This window comes from Elgaria multicarinata, chromosome 18, assembly GCF_023053635.1.
Source record: "Elgaria multicarinata webbii isolate HBS135686 ecotype San Diego chromosome 18, rElgMul1.1.pri, whole genome shotgun sequence".
In the NCBI taxonomy this organism is placed as follows: Eukaryota; Metazoa; Chordata; class Lepidosauria; order Squamata; family Anguidae; genus Elgaria; species Elgaria multicarinata.
In genome coordinates this window covers 22,941,224-22,961,001 of record NC_086188.1, presented here as the reverse complement: position 1 = coordinate 22,961,001, position 19,778 = coordinate 22,941,224, and the positions used below count along the sequence as shown (strand labels likewise).

Sequence of the window (19,778 nt, the reverse complement as noted above, 5' to 3'; positions counted from 1 at the left end):
CCCCTACCCCCCACTCCACCCCGAAAAGATATCTGTAGAAATCTGCAGGTGAAGCCTTTCACAGCATGGAGATGAACATGCTCACCCTGCACATGCAGCTGCTGCTAAAAGCATAGTTGAAGTGACCAGTTGAAAAATGGCATAAATCAGCGGAAGGCATGGCACTAGATTTGGGATGGGAAACATTTCACTGCCTGTTTTCTTCTTGCAATGCAGCCTTGAAATGCACTTGAAATGCACAAGAAAAGAAATGACAAGCAGACATTTACTTATTTTAAAGATTTATAAGTCAGCTTTTAGAGCAAAAGTTTCCCAAGGTGGCATACAACATTTAAAACCACAAAGCACAATCATCACAAATCTAAAGAGGTCTAGTGGATTTAGGTCAGCCAACCCTTGGTAAAACATTTCCTCTGTCCATTCATTGGGAGGATGAATGAAGTCAAGATTATTAAGGAATCTGCATAGCCCACACAGACATGTATGCAACCCAACGCATGTTCCCTGTGTTCGATGAGGCAGGATTGCAGCCTCAATGAAGTGAAGCAAGAGGGTGGCCTCAGTTGGTCACTCCAGCGCTATCGTTGCTTTTAACATACCCCCTTGTTTAGCTACCAGATTTAATATATCCTATAGTCAAAGTGACAAGAATGTGCCTTAGCTTCAGTTTGCATTGGAAACAGTGTTTCATAAAAAAAACCCAACCCGTGGTATAATAAGTGAAGACATTGTTTTCTTTATGGTTCTGCCTGGTAATTTGTTCTTGGCAGGCAACCGGTTGAAGAACTGGTTTTGGTGAATAGCGAGGCAGGACTTGAGTTAAGTATCAACTCTCAAGCCCTTTCTGTGCCCAGAATCTTCCCTCACACCTATTGTTGTTCCACTTGGTCAGAAAACTGCCTCCAAAGCCAAGAAGCTCAGACATCTCCCTCAAGACAACCAGTATCTACAGAGTATCTCAGAACTGTGTTAATGTGATATTTTTGTTTTGCACTTGGTTTCCGTTTAGGGAATGTTATTTTTATATTGCGGTACTGCTTCCACTTGAGCCCTCTGGGCTATCCATCTGGAAAACAAAACAAAACAAAAACTGTGCTGGGATGGAAAACTTAGGTCAATGATACAAAACCCACCTGGGTTTTCCTTTCACCGGAATGGGCTCAAAGCATCCTCATGGCGGCAGAAGGAATCATAGAATCATAGAATAGCAGAGTTGGAAGGGGCCTACAAGGCCATCGAGTCCAACCCCCAGCTCCATGCAGGAATCCACCCTTCTATTAATGCAGCCCCAAACAGCGTTTGCCTTTCTTGCAGCCCTATCGCACTGTTGGCTCATATTCAGCTTGCGATCTACAACCATTCCAAGGTCCTTCTCGCTTGTAGTGTTGCTGCGCTGCACAGTCGGTCTGAGCTGGGCGTCCCGGGACTCCTTGCCAGCACCCCCGGGGCCCAGCCCAGGCTTGGTCTCACTTTAAGACCCCCTACAGCTCCACTAGCACCTTGGGATTTGTACATGCCTTGCATATTCCTCCCCTATGGGTTTGTGGCTCATTTGGTCCGCACATGCGCACGCACACACACACACACACGGCTCTATAGAGAGGCCCTACCACAGGCTTTTGAGAACCACGGCGTTGGGTTGTTATTGGGAGTTCCATAGACAGCTGTGAGAAGAAACGTTTGTCCTTTTAGGCACTTGCCAGTTTGAACTCTGTGGCTCTGCCAATTCACCGGGTTTCACCAGGTGTGGTCTTCTCGTTTTCTTCTTCCCAGAAGCCCCATCCCTGCCTTGTGGGGAGCATGACCTGCCATGGCATGAATGCCAGTCATAGCCTCTTGGGGAATCCCTGTGCCTAGTGCCCCGCCTCATTTGCATGCTGGGCAATCAGGGAGTGCTGGTGTCTTGGAGACCAGGCAGTCAGGAACAACCACTTCAGGACAGCATTTGGAAGCGTAGATGTCAAGCATTGTCCCGGCCAAGCCACGCCTTCCTCTGCTGACTCCCGTGGAGCCACCTACAAAACTTGCTGCTGCAGGGCACCTGAAGCCGGCATTTCCTCTTGGAGAGCAGAATGTGCCATCGGGACAGAGCACCTGTTAGGACCTGAGGTATCCCAAGAATAAAGGACAGAATCTCAAAGTTACATATTATTCACAGTGGAAGGGGACCACGGACGTTTATCATTAACTTGGAGGCTCTGCCAGGTGATACAAGAAGGAGAACAGCAAAGGCGCAAGAGGCGCAGGAGACGGCAGGATGGCAACCCCAACGGCTACCCCCGCGGAGACCACAGCGGCCCCAGAGAGCGACAGAATCGCCATTAATAACCCTGCCGACATTTCGGTCATTGTCATCTACTTCTTAGTCGTCCTGGCGGTCGGCCTGTGGGTAGGTCCTGGCTCTTCTCCATTAATGCTGCCCTACTTTGTCAGGTTCCAGCTGAGAGCGGGGTGCCATATTAAATGGCTTCTTTGGGAAATGTGGCATGGAAGGTTGAAGGCACTTCAAGGAGGCCAGTCCCAAGGGGGAGCGAGAGGCTCAATGGAACAGGAATGAAGAAGGGGCCGTGGGAGTTTGTCTGAGGGGTGGCGGGAGGGGGGTGGGCTGGGAGCTGCAGGGGCAGTGGGACCGGGCTCAGCGCCTCCGGGGCCGCGACCTGCATGGGGATGGTGCCGGGGGTGGGTGGGATGGAAGAGGAGCCTGGCTTGGGCAGGGCCGCCAAGGAAGGGGGTGGGTGCAGCATGGTCCGCCGTGCCGGTACAGCCTCTGCTTTTTGTGGGTCCTAGGGGGCTTAGTTAGAATAAAACTTGCAAAGATGTTACATCTCTACAACAAGCATGTGTGGGAGAATTAAAATTATGCAACACATGCAGCAAGTATACAAATAAATGCAACAATGAGTCCTTCTGAATCGGAACAAACCTACGGAGTTCTGGCTTGCAACCTTGTAGTGAGCCAGTCTCAAAGTTTCTTTGTTTTCTCAAGAAGCTGGACACTCTAGTAGCCTTTTTGTGGATACCTTAACTTTAGACCACAGGACACTCCACAGTTGGTAGCTTATACATTGTAGTTCAAGGCATTAGCCATAGAATAATAATAATAATTATTATATCAAATTATTTCCCATCACCTTAAATACTGCTGTACACAAGGTTGGCCCTTATACAAGGTGATAAGAACCCATAACCATGGGTCACTTCTCTAGAAGCCTCCCAGCAGAACCAACTGACTTCTTTTGTGAGGCTTCCGCCCCCAAGGGACAAAAACATTCCATCTAGAGGGGATCCACTGGCGATTAAGAAGATTAAATTAATGCAAGCAGGCCTTGCAGCAAGTGCGATTGTAAGAATGCGGGGCTGCAAGTCCAAAGCGTGAGGACCCTGGATGAGGCTTAGGGGGCAGGCAGAAGGGGGCACGGCTTGATTTCTCCGAGGAGAGATTCGGCCGAGAGAGCCTTCACCTTGCAGGCTCCTTACCCCGAATGTCCCATTGCGAGGCTCTGCCTGTAGTTATCTAGTGGTGAAGCAAAAAGCGCTCTGCGTATGCTCAGTGGTACACTCATATTTATCATTTCTTTACCTCTCCATGGGTTGAGACCTGGAATGAAAAGCAGCATGCACTGCTGACAGATGATGGCTAGCACAGGCTTAAAGCAGACCCTAAATGAGCCAGTGTTGGAACTGGAATCCTATGACAGGGAATAATGAGGGAGGGAGAATGCTCAGCCCCTTGGCAAGCTGTTCTTTGGGAAGGGCTGCAAGTAGTACAAAAGAGACACGGGTTTCTAATGCAGATGAAGGTCGGTTAAGAAAAGCCTCCAGGCAGGGAACATGCTGTGGAGGAGAGCAGTGATTTCTTGGAGGAGTTTGCTTTTCCGACAGCAGGGGCCACTGAGAGCCCCACTAGAGAGGGATGGGAACTCAGCAGCTCAGCCCCACCCCACCTGAGCAGATGGGAGACCAGCACCATAGCATGGCATGGCACTTTGGGGAGGGGAGGAGACGTGGGCAGAGCTGCCGGACCCCCCCCCCTGAACATGGGGCAGCTGCTGGGGCAGCCTGCACTGGCCACCTCTGTGGGAGAACTCCCGTGGGGGCCCCATGGCTGGCGCACGGATGCCGGATGGCTGGCCAGAGGTGATGTGGGGGTTCTGGCCGAGATGAGGCTGCCAGAAGCTGCCCAGGCAACTGGAGGCAAACCCAGGCAGGAATCTGGACAGCACAGGTGAGATTACCTGCTGTTCAAGGCACCTGAGGGAAAAGTTGCCAACTGTGCCTGGAAGAGAAATTTCACAGGTGAGATTTCCCACTTTTTCCATGCCTGACATACAGAAATGATGATGATGAAGAATGATGATGATGATGAAGGTGGTGAAAACTTGATGATGATGATGATGATGATGATGATGATGACGTTTATGTACCCTCATCTACAAAAAGTCCCCAGAGCCTGTCCAACATACTATTTCAATGGGTGGAGCTTCTGGCATGGAGAGACTGCAGCTCCCCGGTAGGCAAGGGATGCCGGGCAGCCTCTCCAGCACAGAGCTGAGCCAGTGAAAGACTGCGCTGCTGCTGCTGCCCTCGCCTACCTGGTGGTGGTCTACCGAGGGCCAGGCGGCAGGCCCAGGGCTTGGCAGGAGTGTCCCTGCTACAGTCCACCCTCTGCAAGGCTGCCTGGCAGCGGGACAGCAACCTCTGGTGACCGGTGCACTTTTAACTCCCCCAGAGGAGTTAAAGGACAAGGAAGTCTGGAAGCACAAGCAGCTCATGGGCAGAGTCTTCAAGAGCCCAAGGAGGGAGGGACTCGTTGGAAGCTTTGAAAAGAAAAGGGCATTGCGAAAACGAAAGGGTGGGACGCTGCCTGCCTGCCTGACTTGCTCGGATGTCAAAGCCTGTCCACCCCACATCCGCCACCCAAAGCGCAAGGTGAATCCCCAAATTGGCCAGTGCCACTTCCTCTTAATGCAGCTGCATGAAAGGCAGCACATCTGGATCAGCCGGAGCAGAGCTCTGTCTCTTGTTCTGCACAGGTGGCTTCTCCCGAGGCCCAGAGAGGCAGGCCACGTTTCGGTGCCCGGAAGCCCAGCAAGGTGGCTGCTTGGTTGGAAAAAGTCTTGGCTGGTTGTGTCCCATATGAATTAGTGGGGCTTCAGCCAAGACATTTTTCTGACTGAGGCACAGCAGCAACTGCCCCCCCCCCCATCCCCACAGTCAAAGTACAGAGTTGATTGTGTTTTGGTGCCTGTCAAAAAGTCATCTGTTTACCTAGGCATTTGCAGATTTTAATACTTAGCTTAGTAGAATTTGTTTTGTGTTCGATATTAAATGTTGTTTTAACTAATTTTGTCACTGCCGTGTGATGTGGTAATCTCCCAGGCAGGAAAAATGCAGTAATAATAGATTAAATAACTAACAATTTACTGCCCTTTCATAAGAGTCCAAGTTAGCTGCCTGAGGCAGCTGCCTCGCTCTGTCTTCATGGTGGTGGTTGGGCCATATGGGCTGCATCTGGATGTCACGATAGCTCGCATTGGCCAGCTTGTTTTTTTAAATAGCCCATGATCCCCCGCCACACGGCAGGCTAATATGCTACTGAGAGTAGCTTATGAAGCTACTGTGAGTAATGTGACTCCCCCCCTCTGGCCCATGTCCTGCTGCAGTGCTCCCGCCCAAGCTGTGGTGCTGTTTTGCCTCTGAGGCTTTGGACATTTGTAGAATCAGGACCCGATCCATCATCCACGATCACGACCTGCGTGTCCCCAAAAGGGGGAAATGGCTAGAAAACCGTGGGTGTTTGCAGCATCGGGACCAAACTCCACACACAGCCTCTCTTAGTCAGGAGGCACCCGATCCACCATCAAACCTCTGCACACATTTACTCCAGAGGACCAAAAATTACAGTGCCACCAAAAGGGGATAAGCCTAGAAAACTGTGGGGGGTTGCAGGATCAGGACGAAACCACATAACCAGCCTCCTCCATTAAGGAGGCACCTCGACGCACTATCAAAACCCAGCGCCCTGACTCTGAAAGCAGTGAAAGCAGAAAGCAGGAGAGGCCTATAACATCTTGGGGAGGGGTGTGTGTGCAGGAACAGGACCACACCTCTTAGCCTGCCTCTTCTACACGGCTGGCTTGCTTGCTTTGAAGTGTTCCTAAGCAGTAAAACAGTGAAGAGCAGAGTGGCAGCTGTTTTGACTGCTCTTGTCGCACAGCTCTGTAGCCAGCCAAAACAACCCACAGTGACCACTACACAACACAGTAACCCATGATGCATTAAATAACCTACTCCGCAGACCATGGGTTATCAGAGTGGGTTATTTTGACGAAATAAGCCATTATTTTTTTTAAAAAAACCTCCCACCAGCCGACATTATAACGCATGATGGCTTAATTAACCTATCATGGGTTATCATGACATTTAAACCCAGTCATTGTCTTACCTAGGTGACGTTCTAAGAATGGCTACACTGATCCTGGGTTTTCTGTGAAATAAGAAAGTACAAAAGATGAGTGAGGTTGCTTTTCTTTAATCAGGACTTATGGGAGGTTGGAAAACTCCATTGCTCAGGTCTTTCTTTTCCGGAAACAATGAGGTTGGGTGACCCTATGAAAAGGAGGACAGAGCTCCTGTATCTTTAACAGTTGCATAGAAAAGGCAATTTCAGCAGCTGTCATTTGTATATATGGGGAACCTGGTGAAATCCCCTCTACATCACAACAGTTAAAGCTGCAGGTGCCCTGCCCTCTTTTAAATCTGGTCACTCTAGTATAGCTCCTGCAGCTTTAACTGTTATGATGAAGAGGGAATTTCATCTGGTTCTCCATATATGCAAAGGACACCTGCTGAAATTCCCTTTTCTGTGCAACTGTTAAAGATACAGGAGCCCTGTCCTCCTTTTCATATGGTCACCCTAAATGAGGGCTAGGAACATGTTTGCTCTTTTAAAACAAGGAGCAAGTAAGGCTCTCCACAGGAAGTACCTGCTTCATTCATAACCTCGTGCCATTCTAGAGATTTATTGCAGACTTAGTTGTGTGCTCCCTTCTGTTTGTTTGTTTCTGTGGACACACAACTGTCAGGACACTCAAAGAAGAGCAGAGCAAGGGCCCTTCTGCACTGGGGCTCTCTACTGCCTGTTGCACAGGCCACTACAGAATGAGGCATGGTGCCTGGGGCAGTTTGTGATCCCCATGCTGCTCCACTGGCCTTAAATTAAGTCAATTTCCCACCAAGCAGTTCAAGAATCACAGAGGGAGCGACATAACCACAGCGACTCATGGAACAGTAGAGTTGGAAGGGGCCTCTAAAGCCATCGAGGCCTTTGTATGTGATGCACGTTACCATGAGTGCCCACACTTTACTGACTGTGGCGTTAGGAGAAGGGCCCCAATTCAACCGTGGAACATGTGCTTTGGATGCAGGAGCACCCCCCCCCCCGGCTCAGTCCCTGGCCTGTCCAGTCTCAGGGAACAGTGATTTAGGGAAAATTGAAGGATTGTTTTTACTAATGACGGGGGGGGGGGAGTTTGATAACATGGCTTGCTCAGAATTGCCCTTTTCCTGCCTACACGCAAGTGTCCCATCCACTGTTATGGATGGAATGCTGCAGGATGTACACACACCAAAAGCACCATCCTCCCAAAGTGTGAGGAGTCTGTTGCAACTCCACGTCATGCTTACAGTGGCAAAGCAACGCCTGAGTGGCACTAGGAGCTGCCAGTCTGGGAGAGCCCCAGGTGGGCACCTTGCCAGCTCCTGAATTCTAACAGAGGACTCCTCAGTTGCCACCATGATGCTTTATCCGAAGAGGATAGACTGAATGTCTGCTGTGCAAATTCCAGCGCAGCCGCCGTTCTAGTCTGTTGCAGCTACAACAATAAAGGGTGTTTCCGGACGGATGGTTCCTAGTGCTAATAAATCACTGCTCTTCCGCTGCGAGCGGAACCCAACTCAGCTGTTGCTGCGTGGACCCCTCCGATGTTTGGTCTGCACCAGGGCCCTTAGCGACTGTGTCTTCCTTTTAAAGGGGGTGTTTGTTTTGACTGGGCAGCTGAACCCATCACAGTTCAACACACAGTTGCTATACACAATTGTTGATCAACAATTCATTTGTATTATTAATCCATGTTTTAAGTAGCTAAAATACTTTCCCATATATATCACTTAGGAGCAACAGTTTATGTTGTCAATGGAGATGACTGGATTTTTAATTAAATTATTTAAAAAAAATAGCATCATATTAGGTGTAGGGGTGTACATCTATTAACTATAGGGATATACACGATCCCCTGCAATGCTAATTTAAAAATATATGGAAAAGACCCTTCTAGTTACCACCTTCAACAACCTTGGTAAAATGGTAGTAACTGAAAAGCCCCCTCTCCGATTTTTAAACTTTATGTGTTGCATTACAAGGGCATGGCACTATAATACACTTTCATTTAAGTGGTATTTTGCTTTTCCAGAAAAGTGCTTAAGAGATAAAGATAAACATAAAAGAGATAAACATAAACTAAGCAGGTGAAAAAAAATGGTGCACTGTGAAGTTATCCTGACTGTGTGCTGAGCCGTGATAGGTTCAGCTGCCCACATCTACATCTCACCTCTTAAAATTAATGGAAGAGTCGCTCTCAGGGCATCTACACCTGTGTAGATGATATTACTCTTTTGCCCTCCTCAAAAAAGGTGGATGTGCTTTAGAATGAAAGACGATGGAAGCAGTTTGGGGAAACATGGGAGGATGACAAAAGGACAATGACATCGTGTAGATCCCCATAAAATGCAGGTCAACAGCTACGGTGATTCGGCAATAAATCCTCACCTGAAAGTAGGCCAGTCCACTTGTGACACCTAATAAAACGGTTCGGTGCCAAGAGACGCTCCTGCTGTCTAGCAAAAGTCCTTGTCGTGGCTTAACGTCAGTATAACGATTGTTAAGGTACCTGCCGTGATTATGCTCTGAATTGCATCTATGGTAGTTCGGGGATTCTGATTTGTTTGATGAAGCTACATTTCTCCAGCATTGTCTGAATATATTCCTCAATTTGCTCCCCCTTTTTCTGAAGAGAGCTCCCAACATTTTCATGGGACGCCTCTGACAAGCAATTTCTGTGATGCTATTGGTAACGCTTATCTCTCCCCTCTGCTGTGCCATTAACGCCTGCAATTCCAGAGAAATTATTAGGATGAATTTATATTACCATTTTTTGCCAGACTGAAGTCAGGACAAATTGGCTTTTTTGCTGTGGACTTGCATGCATCGACAATATGCAACACACACACACACACACACACACACACACACACAAATCAATTAATCCATTGGAGGCAGCACTAATTGTATCCAAATCTCTTCCCTCCTCTAGGCCATGTATTCAACAAACCGTGGCACTGTGGGGGGATTCTTCCTCGCTGGCCGGAGTATGGTGTGGTGGCCGGTGAGTGGCATTCAAAGAAGTGCACCCTGGGGGAAATGTGTCCGTTCCTTTTTCTCCCTGAAAAGCGTTTGCTCGTGCATCTTGGTTTCCCTACAGGTCTAGGGAAAGCAGGTTTAACCCTTCCTTTCCCAGCTGAGCTCCTAACACCCACCCTGCCTCCTCGTGGCCATTAGTCTAGTGAGAAGGACTCCCATTGGCGCCCCTTTCCTTCCCCTCCCCCAAAGGCTAATTGCCACACATGGATGGGGAAGGGCTTGTGTCACAAGCGCAACTGGTCCAGATGAAAATCACCCCCGCCTAGACAACGCTGCACGTTACGCATTTAAGGCAACCGTGTACTTTGCTAACAAGCTGGCTAATGACTTTATCATTCATACAGCTCTGCAAAAACATCCCAGTACAGGTTGGGCCAGAGACGGAAAAACCCAGGAGGCAAACCTCCTCCTCCAACTGAGACAGGGCACAATCCACCAGGCACGTCCCTTGCAGACCACCCGCTGGAATGGAACACACGGTGCCAGTTTGCAAATAACGAGAAGCCGCCATGGGTGAATTTCCCCACGGGGCTCCCCACTGAGGCACCGGATGCCGTTTTGAACATTCAAGGCATGGCCGTGCCGTGCCGTGCTGCAGCTTGTGATGACGTGCCGACCCAGCCAGGGTAGGTAGTTGGATGGTTAACAAGCTGTTGACTGCTCTAAAACAGACCATGGTGGCTTGTTAACCACCCCAACAATCCACCCTGGTGGGGTTCATACGTAGCGACATGCTGCTGCTCCCCCCACTGCAGCTTGGATTTTTAACATGCAAAATGGCAAAAGCCCCATGGGGCTTGTCGTTATGTGCAAACCAGGTCACCGAGTTACAAACCATGTTGTGCAGCGGTGTTCGTGGGCGCAAGATTGCCGATCCAAACCTCCACTAGGCCTGCCTTTTTGTGTCATCCAAACCCAGAGAGGGTGGCTTGTTGGGGAGGTGAACAAACCACCCCACTACCCTACAACAGCCCCTGGGTTCTGGGTGAATCGTTAGACACCCCAACCAGCCACCCTCACTAGGTTCGGAGGACCTGGAGAAGCTCAGCCCGGCGAGAGTCCTTGTGTAAGTGGGCCGGCAGCGACTCGCCCGTGCAGGGCGAGGAACAAGCCACCGTGGTTTATTAACCCCTGCTGGTGTCCTGTGAACCGGCCCACAATCCCCTTTTGCAAATTAGGTTTGGACAGGGAAAAGTAAAAAGGGTTTTAAGAACGCACTTTTCTGTAAAGTAAGCGCAGAGCGTGTATGAGTGGTTCCAACGTCACCCTGAGTGATTTCCATGTGTTGAGGGCATCGGAATAACTAGAAGTCCATTTTGAGCTGCTAAGGAAAAGTCTTGGCCAGAAGGAGCGGAACTGTGGAGCCATGGAATAATTGCAGTTAATCATTTCTTGAGACAGCATTCCTAATAGCCCAGCATTAGACATAATCATTAATGGAAGGTGAAGCGGTTCAGGGCATCCTTCAGCAGGAGAGACAGTGGGAGGCTTGCCCTGGCCTGGCCTGGAGGTCTGCAGGGGTCACAAGGTGTGCATGAAGGAACGAGGGAAACCCCCTCCCTCACGGAGTGAGTTCAGGGCAAGGCGCTGCAGGCGCTGCACCCCACCCCCAGATGTACAGGGCCGGCAGCCTGCGGCACGTGCTCAGCAATGCACCACTAAATCTCTGAGTATTAAAGCATTGACAACATCTGCAACACGGCCCACATGAAATAACCATAGGAAGGCTTCTACTCCTTGGCCCCTGGCCTTCCAGGGTGCATGCCCAGGGTGCATGCCCTTGTGCAAGGCCCAGGCCCTGCCTGCCTGCCTTCTTCCCCCTCTCCCTGCAGACTTGAGCAGTTGTCCCTTGCAAGCTGCTTCCCAGGAAACTTAAAGGGGCAGGAACACCCAGTCCCAGAGGCCCTTTCCGGAAGACGGGAGCGCAACAAATGCGCCATTTGCTTTCCCTCCAGGCAGCACTTCTATGCAGTGATATTATTATTATTATTATTATTATTATTATTATTATTATTATTATTATTATTTATATAGCACCATCAATGTACATGGTGCTGTCCCAGTCCCACAGATATCCCAGTCTGTGGTAGCTGTCAATGTAATGGTCCTTGCCTGGGCCCAAGGAGAGCCAGGGGCTGGGACAAGGGAGTGCCGGTGCAGGTGCTGGGCTTGTTGTGTCCAGCGGCGGTTTGAAAAAGTGACCCGGGTTCAGACCCCAGTTCACCGAGGCGCTGGTGGCTGGCTGTGCCCTTGCCTGGTCTGGTTCATTGGCCTGCCAATGGTGCATGTGCTGAGGTAAACATGGCTGACGGCTGGCACTGGCGGCAAGCGCTTTGCCATCCTGACTGCCTCTGAGGGCTTTGGGGAGAAGTGAGCACAGGACCCCCCATGTGGCGAAGGCATGCGCGCAAGCTTGACCTCAGCCAGGGTCCCGGGCCTCCCCGTCTTTCAGGCCTTCCTCGTTGCTTCTGGTGTTTTGTTACCTCATAGCGCTTCATTGCGCAACACACCTGGCCTCATGCGCCCAGCCGGCGCATTTTCTCCCAGAGATGCCAGACATGCCCTGCCAGTCATGCTGCCACCTGGCAGGGCTCTTCCTTGTTCGCTGACAGAGATCGAGGAATGTCTGTGGCACTCATCCTGAGGAATGGGGTGGGGAAGGGGGGTGCTGTGCTGGGGGGGGCGTGGGCATGTTCGCTGTCCTTGCTTCTGCTCCTGTCCAATGCCCAGCTTGGACTCTGGCACTGTCGGATGGCAAGAGGACAGAACGGAGTGGCTGCTAACATGTGCTGAGGGGTCTAATTCTGGCTCTGTGGGGCTGAGCACCAAGCCTGAGATGAGAGCCCTCCTCCTGCCCTGCCTCTTGCCTCCCAGATGCCTGAGCCCACATTCTCTTCCCGAGGGGTGCCTGCACTCCTCAGCTGCAGCCTTTTCCGACGAAGAACTGAGCCCGCGGTGGCCTGCCCCAAACCCCAGAGCATTTTGTAACTGAACGAAACTGCTTCAAAGCGTAACTGCTTTGAAGGCGTGTTGGCAGAAAAACAGCCTATAAAGAAAAGGAAAAGTTTATTTCTGGGGATCAGTGCAGACTGCTTTAGTGCTGCATTTAAATCACAGTAACAGCATTGGTTTTCCTTGTATAAAAGTTAGAGAAGAGGGAAAGTTCCTAAAATAAGAGTGCAGAGAAGAGAGCCACTGGTGTACTGGTTAGAGTGCTGGACGGGGACTTGGGAGATCTGGGTTCTAGTCCTCACTCAGCCATGAAGCTCGCTGGGTGACTTTGGGCTAGTCACAGACTCTCAGCCTAACCTGCCTCACAGGGTTGTTGTTGTGAAGATAACATGGGGAGGAGGAGGAGGGCATCTAAGGCCAGATCTACACGTCGTTGCGAAGGCGCCTTTTTAAAAGACGTACCTAAAAGAAGCGCCTCTTTCTTTACTGTGTGTACTGTGAGCGAGGCAGCGCCGCCTGCGGAAGAATCTCTACCCCATTCAAAGATGCTGCTCAGGCCGCTTCCCCCTCGCGTGTTCTTCCATTCGAATAATCCCCCCTCCCACCTGGCGGCTCTTCTGGCACGTCCCGGCAGCAGCGGCTCCTCCTGCAAAACACTTTTCTCCCTCGGTGTGTTTGTATTGGCGTTTGCGTGCGCGTGTGCGAGCACACACCGAAGAGAGTCCCAGGGAGATGACACCGCGGGGGAGAGCGAGAGGCAGGAGCTGAACTCGTCCGCCGTGCGCACGCAAACACGAATACAAACACACCGAGGGACAAAAGTGTTTTGCAGGAGTAGGCGCTGCTGGCAGGACGCGCCAGAAGAGCTGCCGGGTGGGAGGGGGGATTATTCGAATGGAAGAACACGCGAGGGGGAAGCGGCCTGAGCAGCATCTTTGAATGGGGTAGAGATTCTTCCGCAGGCGGCGCTGCCTCGCTCACAGTACACACAGTAAAGGAAGAGGCGCTTCTTTTAGGTACGTCTTTAAAAAAGGCGCCTTCGCAACGACGTGTAGATCTGGCCTAAGCTGCCCAGCGTTCCTCGCAAGAAGAAAAAAGGTGGGGTATAAATGAAATAAAAGTCCTTGAACAATAACGTAATCCTGTGGATTTGCATTATGACAATGGTTCATAGCCCAATGGTTATTGATTTAGGAGGCCCTTTGAATCACTGACTAAAATTGAATACTTGTATGTTGCAATCTATACACATTTACTTGGGAGTAAGCCCTATTGATCTCAGAGGTATGTATTCCTGAGTAAACATGCGTAGGCTGACACAGTTAGTGTGGCCTGTGCTTCCACTGGCTAGAACCTGTTTCATGCAAGGAATCCAATGAAAGGGGCTTCTAGCCACATGTGGAACTTGTTAGGCTTTAAGGTGAACAAGATGGCTGTTTGCTACAGCCGACAGAGGCGTCTGACCAGGTGCCTCCTTTCTGCCTCTTCCCAGATTGGTGCCTCTTTATTTGCCAGTAACATTGGCAGCGGCCACTTTGTGGGACTGGCTGGCACAGGGGCGGCGGCAGGAATTGCAATTGGCGGCTTCGAGTGGAACGTAAGTACCTTCAGCCTCTTCCCACCCACTGACTGCTGGGGGAGCTGGTTTTGAAAGGGCAGCTGGGGGCGTTATTTTGTTGGGTCCCTCAGCTTCTCAAGCCTTCTGACGGTGGCTCTCTAAGCACTAGTCCGGGAGCAGCATTCTGGAGAGGGGGGCAGGATCTGTAGCAGTCTGGCATGCCGGTGTGGCTGAGCGAGGCTGCTCCGGGGCCAACGCGCCCTATCTGGCAGACGGATCATGCCCCCTCTTCCATTGGTTGCAGGCCCTGGTGATGGTGGTGATTCTCGGCTGGTTGTTTGTGCCCATCTACATCAAGGCTGGGGTAAGTACACAGTGCAGCGAGCGGAGTTCCTCGTTCTTGGCTAGTGCCAGCCTTCTTTGGTGCGTAGCACTGGAAAAAGGCGTTCTCAGTGGCGGCTGGAGGTCAGCCCCTCTCTTCTCTCCAAAGGCTTCCTCAATGCCCACCCTTTCCGCATGCCCTCCCCCTCGACTCTCCCTCAGCCCTCCCTGAGCTGTCTTTGGAACGGTCTTTTATACCTCTCTGGCTGGCAGGCGGCTACTCTGTCAAGCATCCCGAACATGCTGCATTAACAGCCCTCAGGCTCGCTGTCTCTCCTGCAGACAGGTGCCTGCCGCCTCTCCAGCTGAAGCGCTGTGGGATGAGGGATGATGACGATGGGCCACTTTGCAGATGGGCAAATGTCCCAGGCTAGATGGGTAAGAGGAGGAGGAGGAGGAGGAGGAGGAGGAGGAATGGGTCTGTGTGAGATTTGCCTGGCAGGCCCCCTCGTTTTCAGACTGAGGAGCTTCCCATGGGCTGCCGCTATAGGAATTCACTTACAAGCCTCGTGGCCTCATGTAGCAATGACTGACTTTTCACTGATCATGACTTCTTGCACCGCTGGGCCGGGATTTACGCTTGCAGTTTCCAGGGCCCTGACCCAGTCCTTACATGCTGCCCAGCACTCTAGGTCGAAGCAGCCTCTCTCCTTCCGCACTTCCTGGGACACCACCTCACCTGAGCCACCTGGATGCCCTGTTCCCTCCGAGGACCGTTCCAGACGCAGTTCTCATTCGCCCTCTCCCTCCGCAGGTGGTGACTATGCCAGAGTACCTGAAGAAGCGGTTTGGGGGAAAGCGGATTCAGGTCTACCTCTCCATCCTTTCCTTGTTCCTTTATATCTTCACCAAGATCTCGGTGAGTTGAACAGCTTGTCCAGGGCTGCTCTTCCATGCGTGTACAGATGTGAGAGGATGGGGAAGAACAGCATGGATTGCATCGGGCTGGCCCCTCTCCTTTCCACCTCTGGATTGCTGAGGGCCAGGAGAGGGAGCTCAGAGCCACGTGGGCAATGTAGCACGAGCCAGAGGTTAAACCCAACACCAGCGCTGGGCTGCTGCGGGATTTCTAGCAATGATCACTCAGAGAAAGCGAGGTCTCTCGAGAAACCATCCAGTGCTATTGAAAAGGGGGGCCGCGGGGTGGGGGGAGGCAGCTCATGGGGTGGGGGGGCGCTCCACACCACCGCTAGCGCACGACGTCGGGGGCCCTGGGCCGTGGCGGCCAAATGGCGCCTCCTCTCCCACCACAACGATGGGGCGCAATCCGGCTGGAAGCGTTGCTCTGCGCCCTCTCCGTGGGCCCTTGCTCCACTCCCCTTCCGCAGGGAGCAGAAATCCCCCGTGGGCAGCCTCCCACCCACCCCCCGCTCGCCTCACAGCAGGGCTGCGTCTGCCCCCAAAGGACCCTCCCCCAGGCCCACAAGCTGCCTGCAGCAGAGCGTAGGAAGCCCAGGGGCGCTGGGCTGCTTCCTGCACCCCAGCTTGCCTGGCGGGCCCGGTGGACGGAGGCGCATGGGCGGGGCCTTTGGCGCCCTTCGGGAAGCCCTGGCCGCCCCCACTCACCCACCCACGCCCTGTTTCCCTGCCATTGCCATGGGAGGCTACTCTTTGCCCTCCTGAGCAGCAGCTGAGAGATAATTGTACAAATTAGCCTCAAGGGCTGGCCTTTTGCCCTCCCCTTTCCCCAAACTGACAATAACGCATCTCTATCAGGGTTACTAATTAAACCCTGATTAGGACACTCAGCGCCCTTCCTTCCCTGCTTCCTTGGCCTAGAGCAGCCTGGGCCAGTTGATCATCCCCACAGCGCCTGGGCAGCAGGTGGCCGAGTGCGGGGCGGGGCGCGTCGGGGAGGCCTTCTTCTGGAATATAACCTTATAATCGGAAGCCCTGCATGCAGGAGTCCCAGAGCAACCCGCTTGGCTCCAGGGCAAGAGCCCCAAATCCTTTGCTCTCTCCCCACCACCATTCCTTCCTTGCAATGTTGTAGTAGCTGCTGGGGGTGCAACACTCGGACTGTGGCGATTGCCTTTGCCTTGCCAAACAACACTGCAAGTTCCCATTTCAAGGCTCTAACGGTTCAATGGCTTTTACATTTTAGAGTTCGAAGGATGATCTCTCAGTGATCTGTACAACATCCTGGTCAGGTAGGCCAGTATTGTTATCCCTATACTGGAGGAACTGAGGCTGAGAGTGAAAGAGAGGGGTGGGGGTTGCTCAAAACTGCCTGATGAGTTCACAGCGCACATGATGATGTGAGAATTTGGGACTTCACAGCTACTGTGTTTCAGCCTCAGCCCTCCGTCTGTAATATCGGATAACACTGCTAACCTACCTTACAAGACTGTTGTAAGGATGAAAACAGTGCACTCCTAGGCATGTGTACTCAGAAGTAAGTCAGTCCCATGGTGTTCAGTGGCAGTTGCCTCCAGGTAAGTGAGTACAGGACTGCAGCCCCAAACACTCAAAAGTTCTTGCCTGTCGCATCCATGTGCCCCTTGCACGTATCATGTTAGGACTTGGCTATCAGTCTCCAATCGATTAGCACATGGTCCGAGGTGATGCCTCATTAAGGCAAAGTTTACTACCACTGGGAGAAGAGATAAGGCTTTAATGGGGCCATAAAATCCACTTAGTGAAGTTATCAGATGTAATTCATTGGGGTGAGAAGGGCTTTGCAAGGCCACATCGCTCAGGAAGCGAAATCCTGCTTTCATTTGTGGAGCTTATGTAGGACGTGCAAAACAGTGAGCAAAGGGTGTTTCCAGAGGAGGCTTTTCTTGTGCCATCGCCCTGCAACAGTTGGGGAATTTTATTTCATTTTATTATTCATTTTTATTTCTTTAAAATATTCCTTGGCTGCCTTTCCGGGCATGTGTGTTGCCCCGTGTGCCCGTGTGTCGTCCCCCCCGCCCTGTCCAGACAACATGGTCTTCCACTTGGAGCCCTCTTGTGTTTCCCAACTATTTCTTTTACCCTTTTTTCTTTCTGCTAAAACTGAACAAGGAGGAAAAGGCAGAATAGCTGCCCAAGGCCGGGGGAATCGCTCAGCTCCATATATGGCAACAAGGCAGAGTGGCCCTCTCCGGCCCCTGCGCTTGTCATGCGGGAGGAGAAAGGGGTGAAGGGAGGCGGTGGCGGCATGTGCAGGTTGCACCTGTGGTGATTGGAAGCCCCTGAACCCTGAGGTGGCTGATCATCCAGTGTGGGGGGGCCGGCCGGTCGAGGGGATCCTCACCTGCCCGTCTTCCCGCCCTGCAGATTCCACTAGATGGGCTCCTCCTCCTCCTCTCTTGTTCCCCAGATCACGTTGCTTCTCCCATCACAACACTGTCTCTGTCGCCTTGGCAAAAGCTCTGGTCCACACCCCGGCCAGCTCTCACGTAGGCTGCTGCGTTCTTTTCTTCTGGTCTTTCGTTGTCTCACCTTGGTCTGCTCATGTCTGCCAAAACCTCCCCTCAAACTCTGTGCTGTCATTCCTGTGCTGTCATTCATCAGCTGGACATCAGAAAAAACTTCCTGACTGTTAGAGCAGTACGACAATGGAATCAGTTCCCTAGGGAGGTTGTGGGCTCTCCCACCCTAGAGGCATTCAAGAGGCAGCTGGACAAGCATCTGTCAGGGATGCTTTAGGGTGGATTCCTGCATTGAGCAGGGGGTTGGACTCGATGGCCTTGTAGGCCCCTTCCAACTCTGCTATTCTATGATTCTATGATTCTATGATTTGTGGTTTATTTTCTAAACCCTTTAGTTTTCTGTCTGCTCCCAGATCCTTCTCTTTCCCTCTCTCTTCTGAGCACCAATGTGCAACATTGTGAGGTGTTCATATCGCTGTTGCTGGTGTGTCACTGGTGCCTCACCTTCAGAGCGGGGGGAGGGGGGAGGAGGAGGAGTTGGTTCCACCTGAGACGCTCTGTGTGCGTGCAGCCGAAGCTGGCGGGGCCACTCACAGCGTGGCCCTGTGCACAGCAGTGTCAGCCTCTCCTCTTCCTATTTTCCTGGTATGTGTGGATATGGATATTCTCTAATTTCCACACTTATGTGTATAAGCTTCTACTGTGCAGCTGCTTAAAATGCCAATTCTTCCTTTCCGTTTTAGGCAGATATATTTTCTGGAGCAATATTTATCCAAGTAGCCATGAAGCTGAATATTTACTTGGCTATCATCATATTGCTTGCCATTACAGCCCTCTATACCATTACAGGTGAGTTCTCCATTCCTGCAGGCGAGTCTCCCGCTGCCACGCCAACACAGAGCGAAGGGAAGCCTCCACCTCTCCCAGCCCCTCCCACCTGGCCTTCCACCATGTTTGGCCAGTCCCTTCTTGCCCTCCCGGTATTGCTGGGCAGCCCCAAAGCAAGGGGGCGACCTTCACATGCCCCAAACAAATCATGGCTGTGGGGACGTTGGGAAGGGGCCCTCTGCCCTGTGTCAAACTCTCCCACAGATGAAGTGGAAGAAGCCCTCAGGTGGCCATTTTGCTTTTAATAATAATAATAATAATAATAATAATAATAATAATTTATTTCTTACCCGCCTCTCTGATTGGATCAACAAGCATACAATACATAAAATACTGATTAAAAACATGGTATACACTGTTTACCCTTTGGCTCCCAGGCGGACTTGCTGCGGTCATCTATACAGACACATTGCAAACCTTGATCATGTTGGTGGGATCCATCATTCTGGCAGTATTTGGTAAGCAAACGACACCCTGGAAAGTGTGAACAATCTTCTCTGTGAACAGTCAGCCAAATCCCCTCAGTGCCTTTGCCCCAGGTCTGTCCTTGTATCCATAGGCCAGGGCGGGCGCTTTGTCCATTGAGCCCAGCACTGTCTGTGCTGACTGGCAAGCATCTCTTCAGGTCTGCTGGCAGGGGAAGGGCTTTCTCGCCTCCTCTTCTCGGCGATGGCAGGGATCAACCCGGGGATTTTCTGCATGCCAAGCCTGTGCGCTCTCCACTGGGCCATGTGCCCTCCTCTTCCGAGGCAGATGTGGGTCTCGCATGGCGCTTCCCATGAGAACTGTCCGGTCCATGGGAGCCCATCACAGCCGTTACAGCAGCTGACCACACAGCAGTACCACAGGAGAAGCCCATCACAACCATTGTTGCATGTTTGAATGGCATAATGTGATGAGGGAGCCATGAGAGAGGAGAGCGATTCAGAAGTCCCCTGGAACAAGGCATGCACCGTACCCCTCATGCTGAGTGCACAGGTGGTCCAGGCTCAAGTCAAAGTGAGGTGGCTCCTTCAGGTGGTGGAATTTGGACGTCATTAAGGTGGCACAGTGGGAGGTAGACAGATCTCTGCTGAGGGGCACAATCCGCCCCAAGTTCTCTGTGTAAACCCCACTGAAATGATTATTTCCATGATGCCTGCATAATTGCTACTTCAACACA

General features: G+C 51.6%; 1 protein-coding gene across 3 annotated transcripts in view; it reads left to right on the top strand.

Annotated features, from left to right (window-relative positions):
- The first annotated feature begins 2,311 nt into the window (after positions 1-2,311).
- Positions 2,312-19,778, top strand: part of SLC5A1 (solute carrier family 5 member 1) — a 34,220-nt gene continuing 16,753 nt past the window's right edge. Inside the window, exons 1-7 of one of the 3 annotated variants that reach the window (XM_063144287.1) lie at positions 2,312-2,389; positions 9,372-9,443; positions 13,923-14,027; positions 14,293-14,352; positions 15,124-15,228; positions 18,472-18,577; positions 18,994-19,074. In XM_063144287.1, the coding sequence (XP_063000357.1) occupies positions 9,375-9,443; positions 13,923-14,027; positions 14,293-14,352; positions 15,124-15,228; positions 18,472-18,577; positions 18,994-19,074 (526 nt within the window). In that variant the 5' untranslated portion in view covers positions 2,312-2,389; positions 9,372-9,374. Of the gene's footprint in view, positions 2,390-9,371; positions 9,444-13,383; positions 13,447-13,467; positions 13,529-13,922; positions 14,028-14,292; positions 14,353-15,123; positions 15,229-18,471; positions 18,578-18,993; positions 19,075-19,778 lie in introns of those variants that run through there. The other 2 variants (XM_063144286.1, XM_063144288.1) reach the window with 2 other exon arrangements.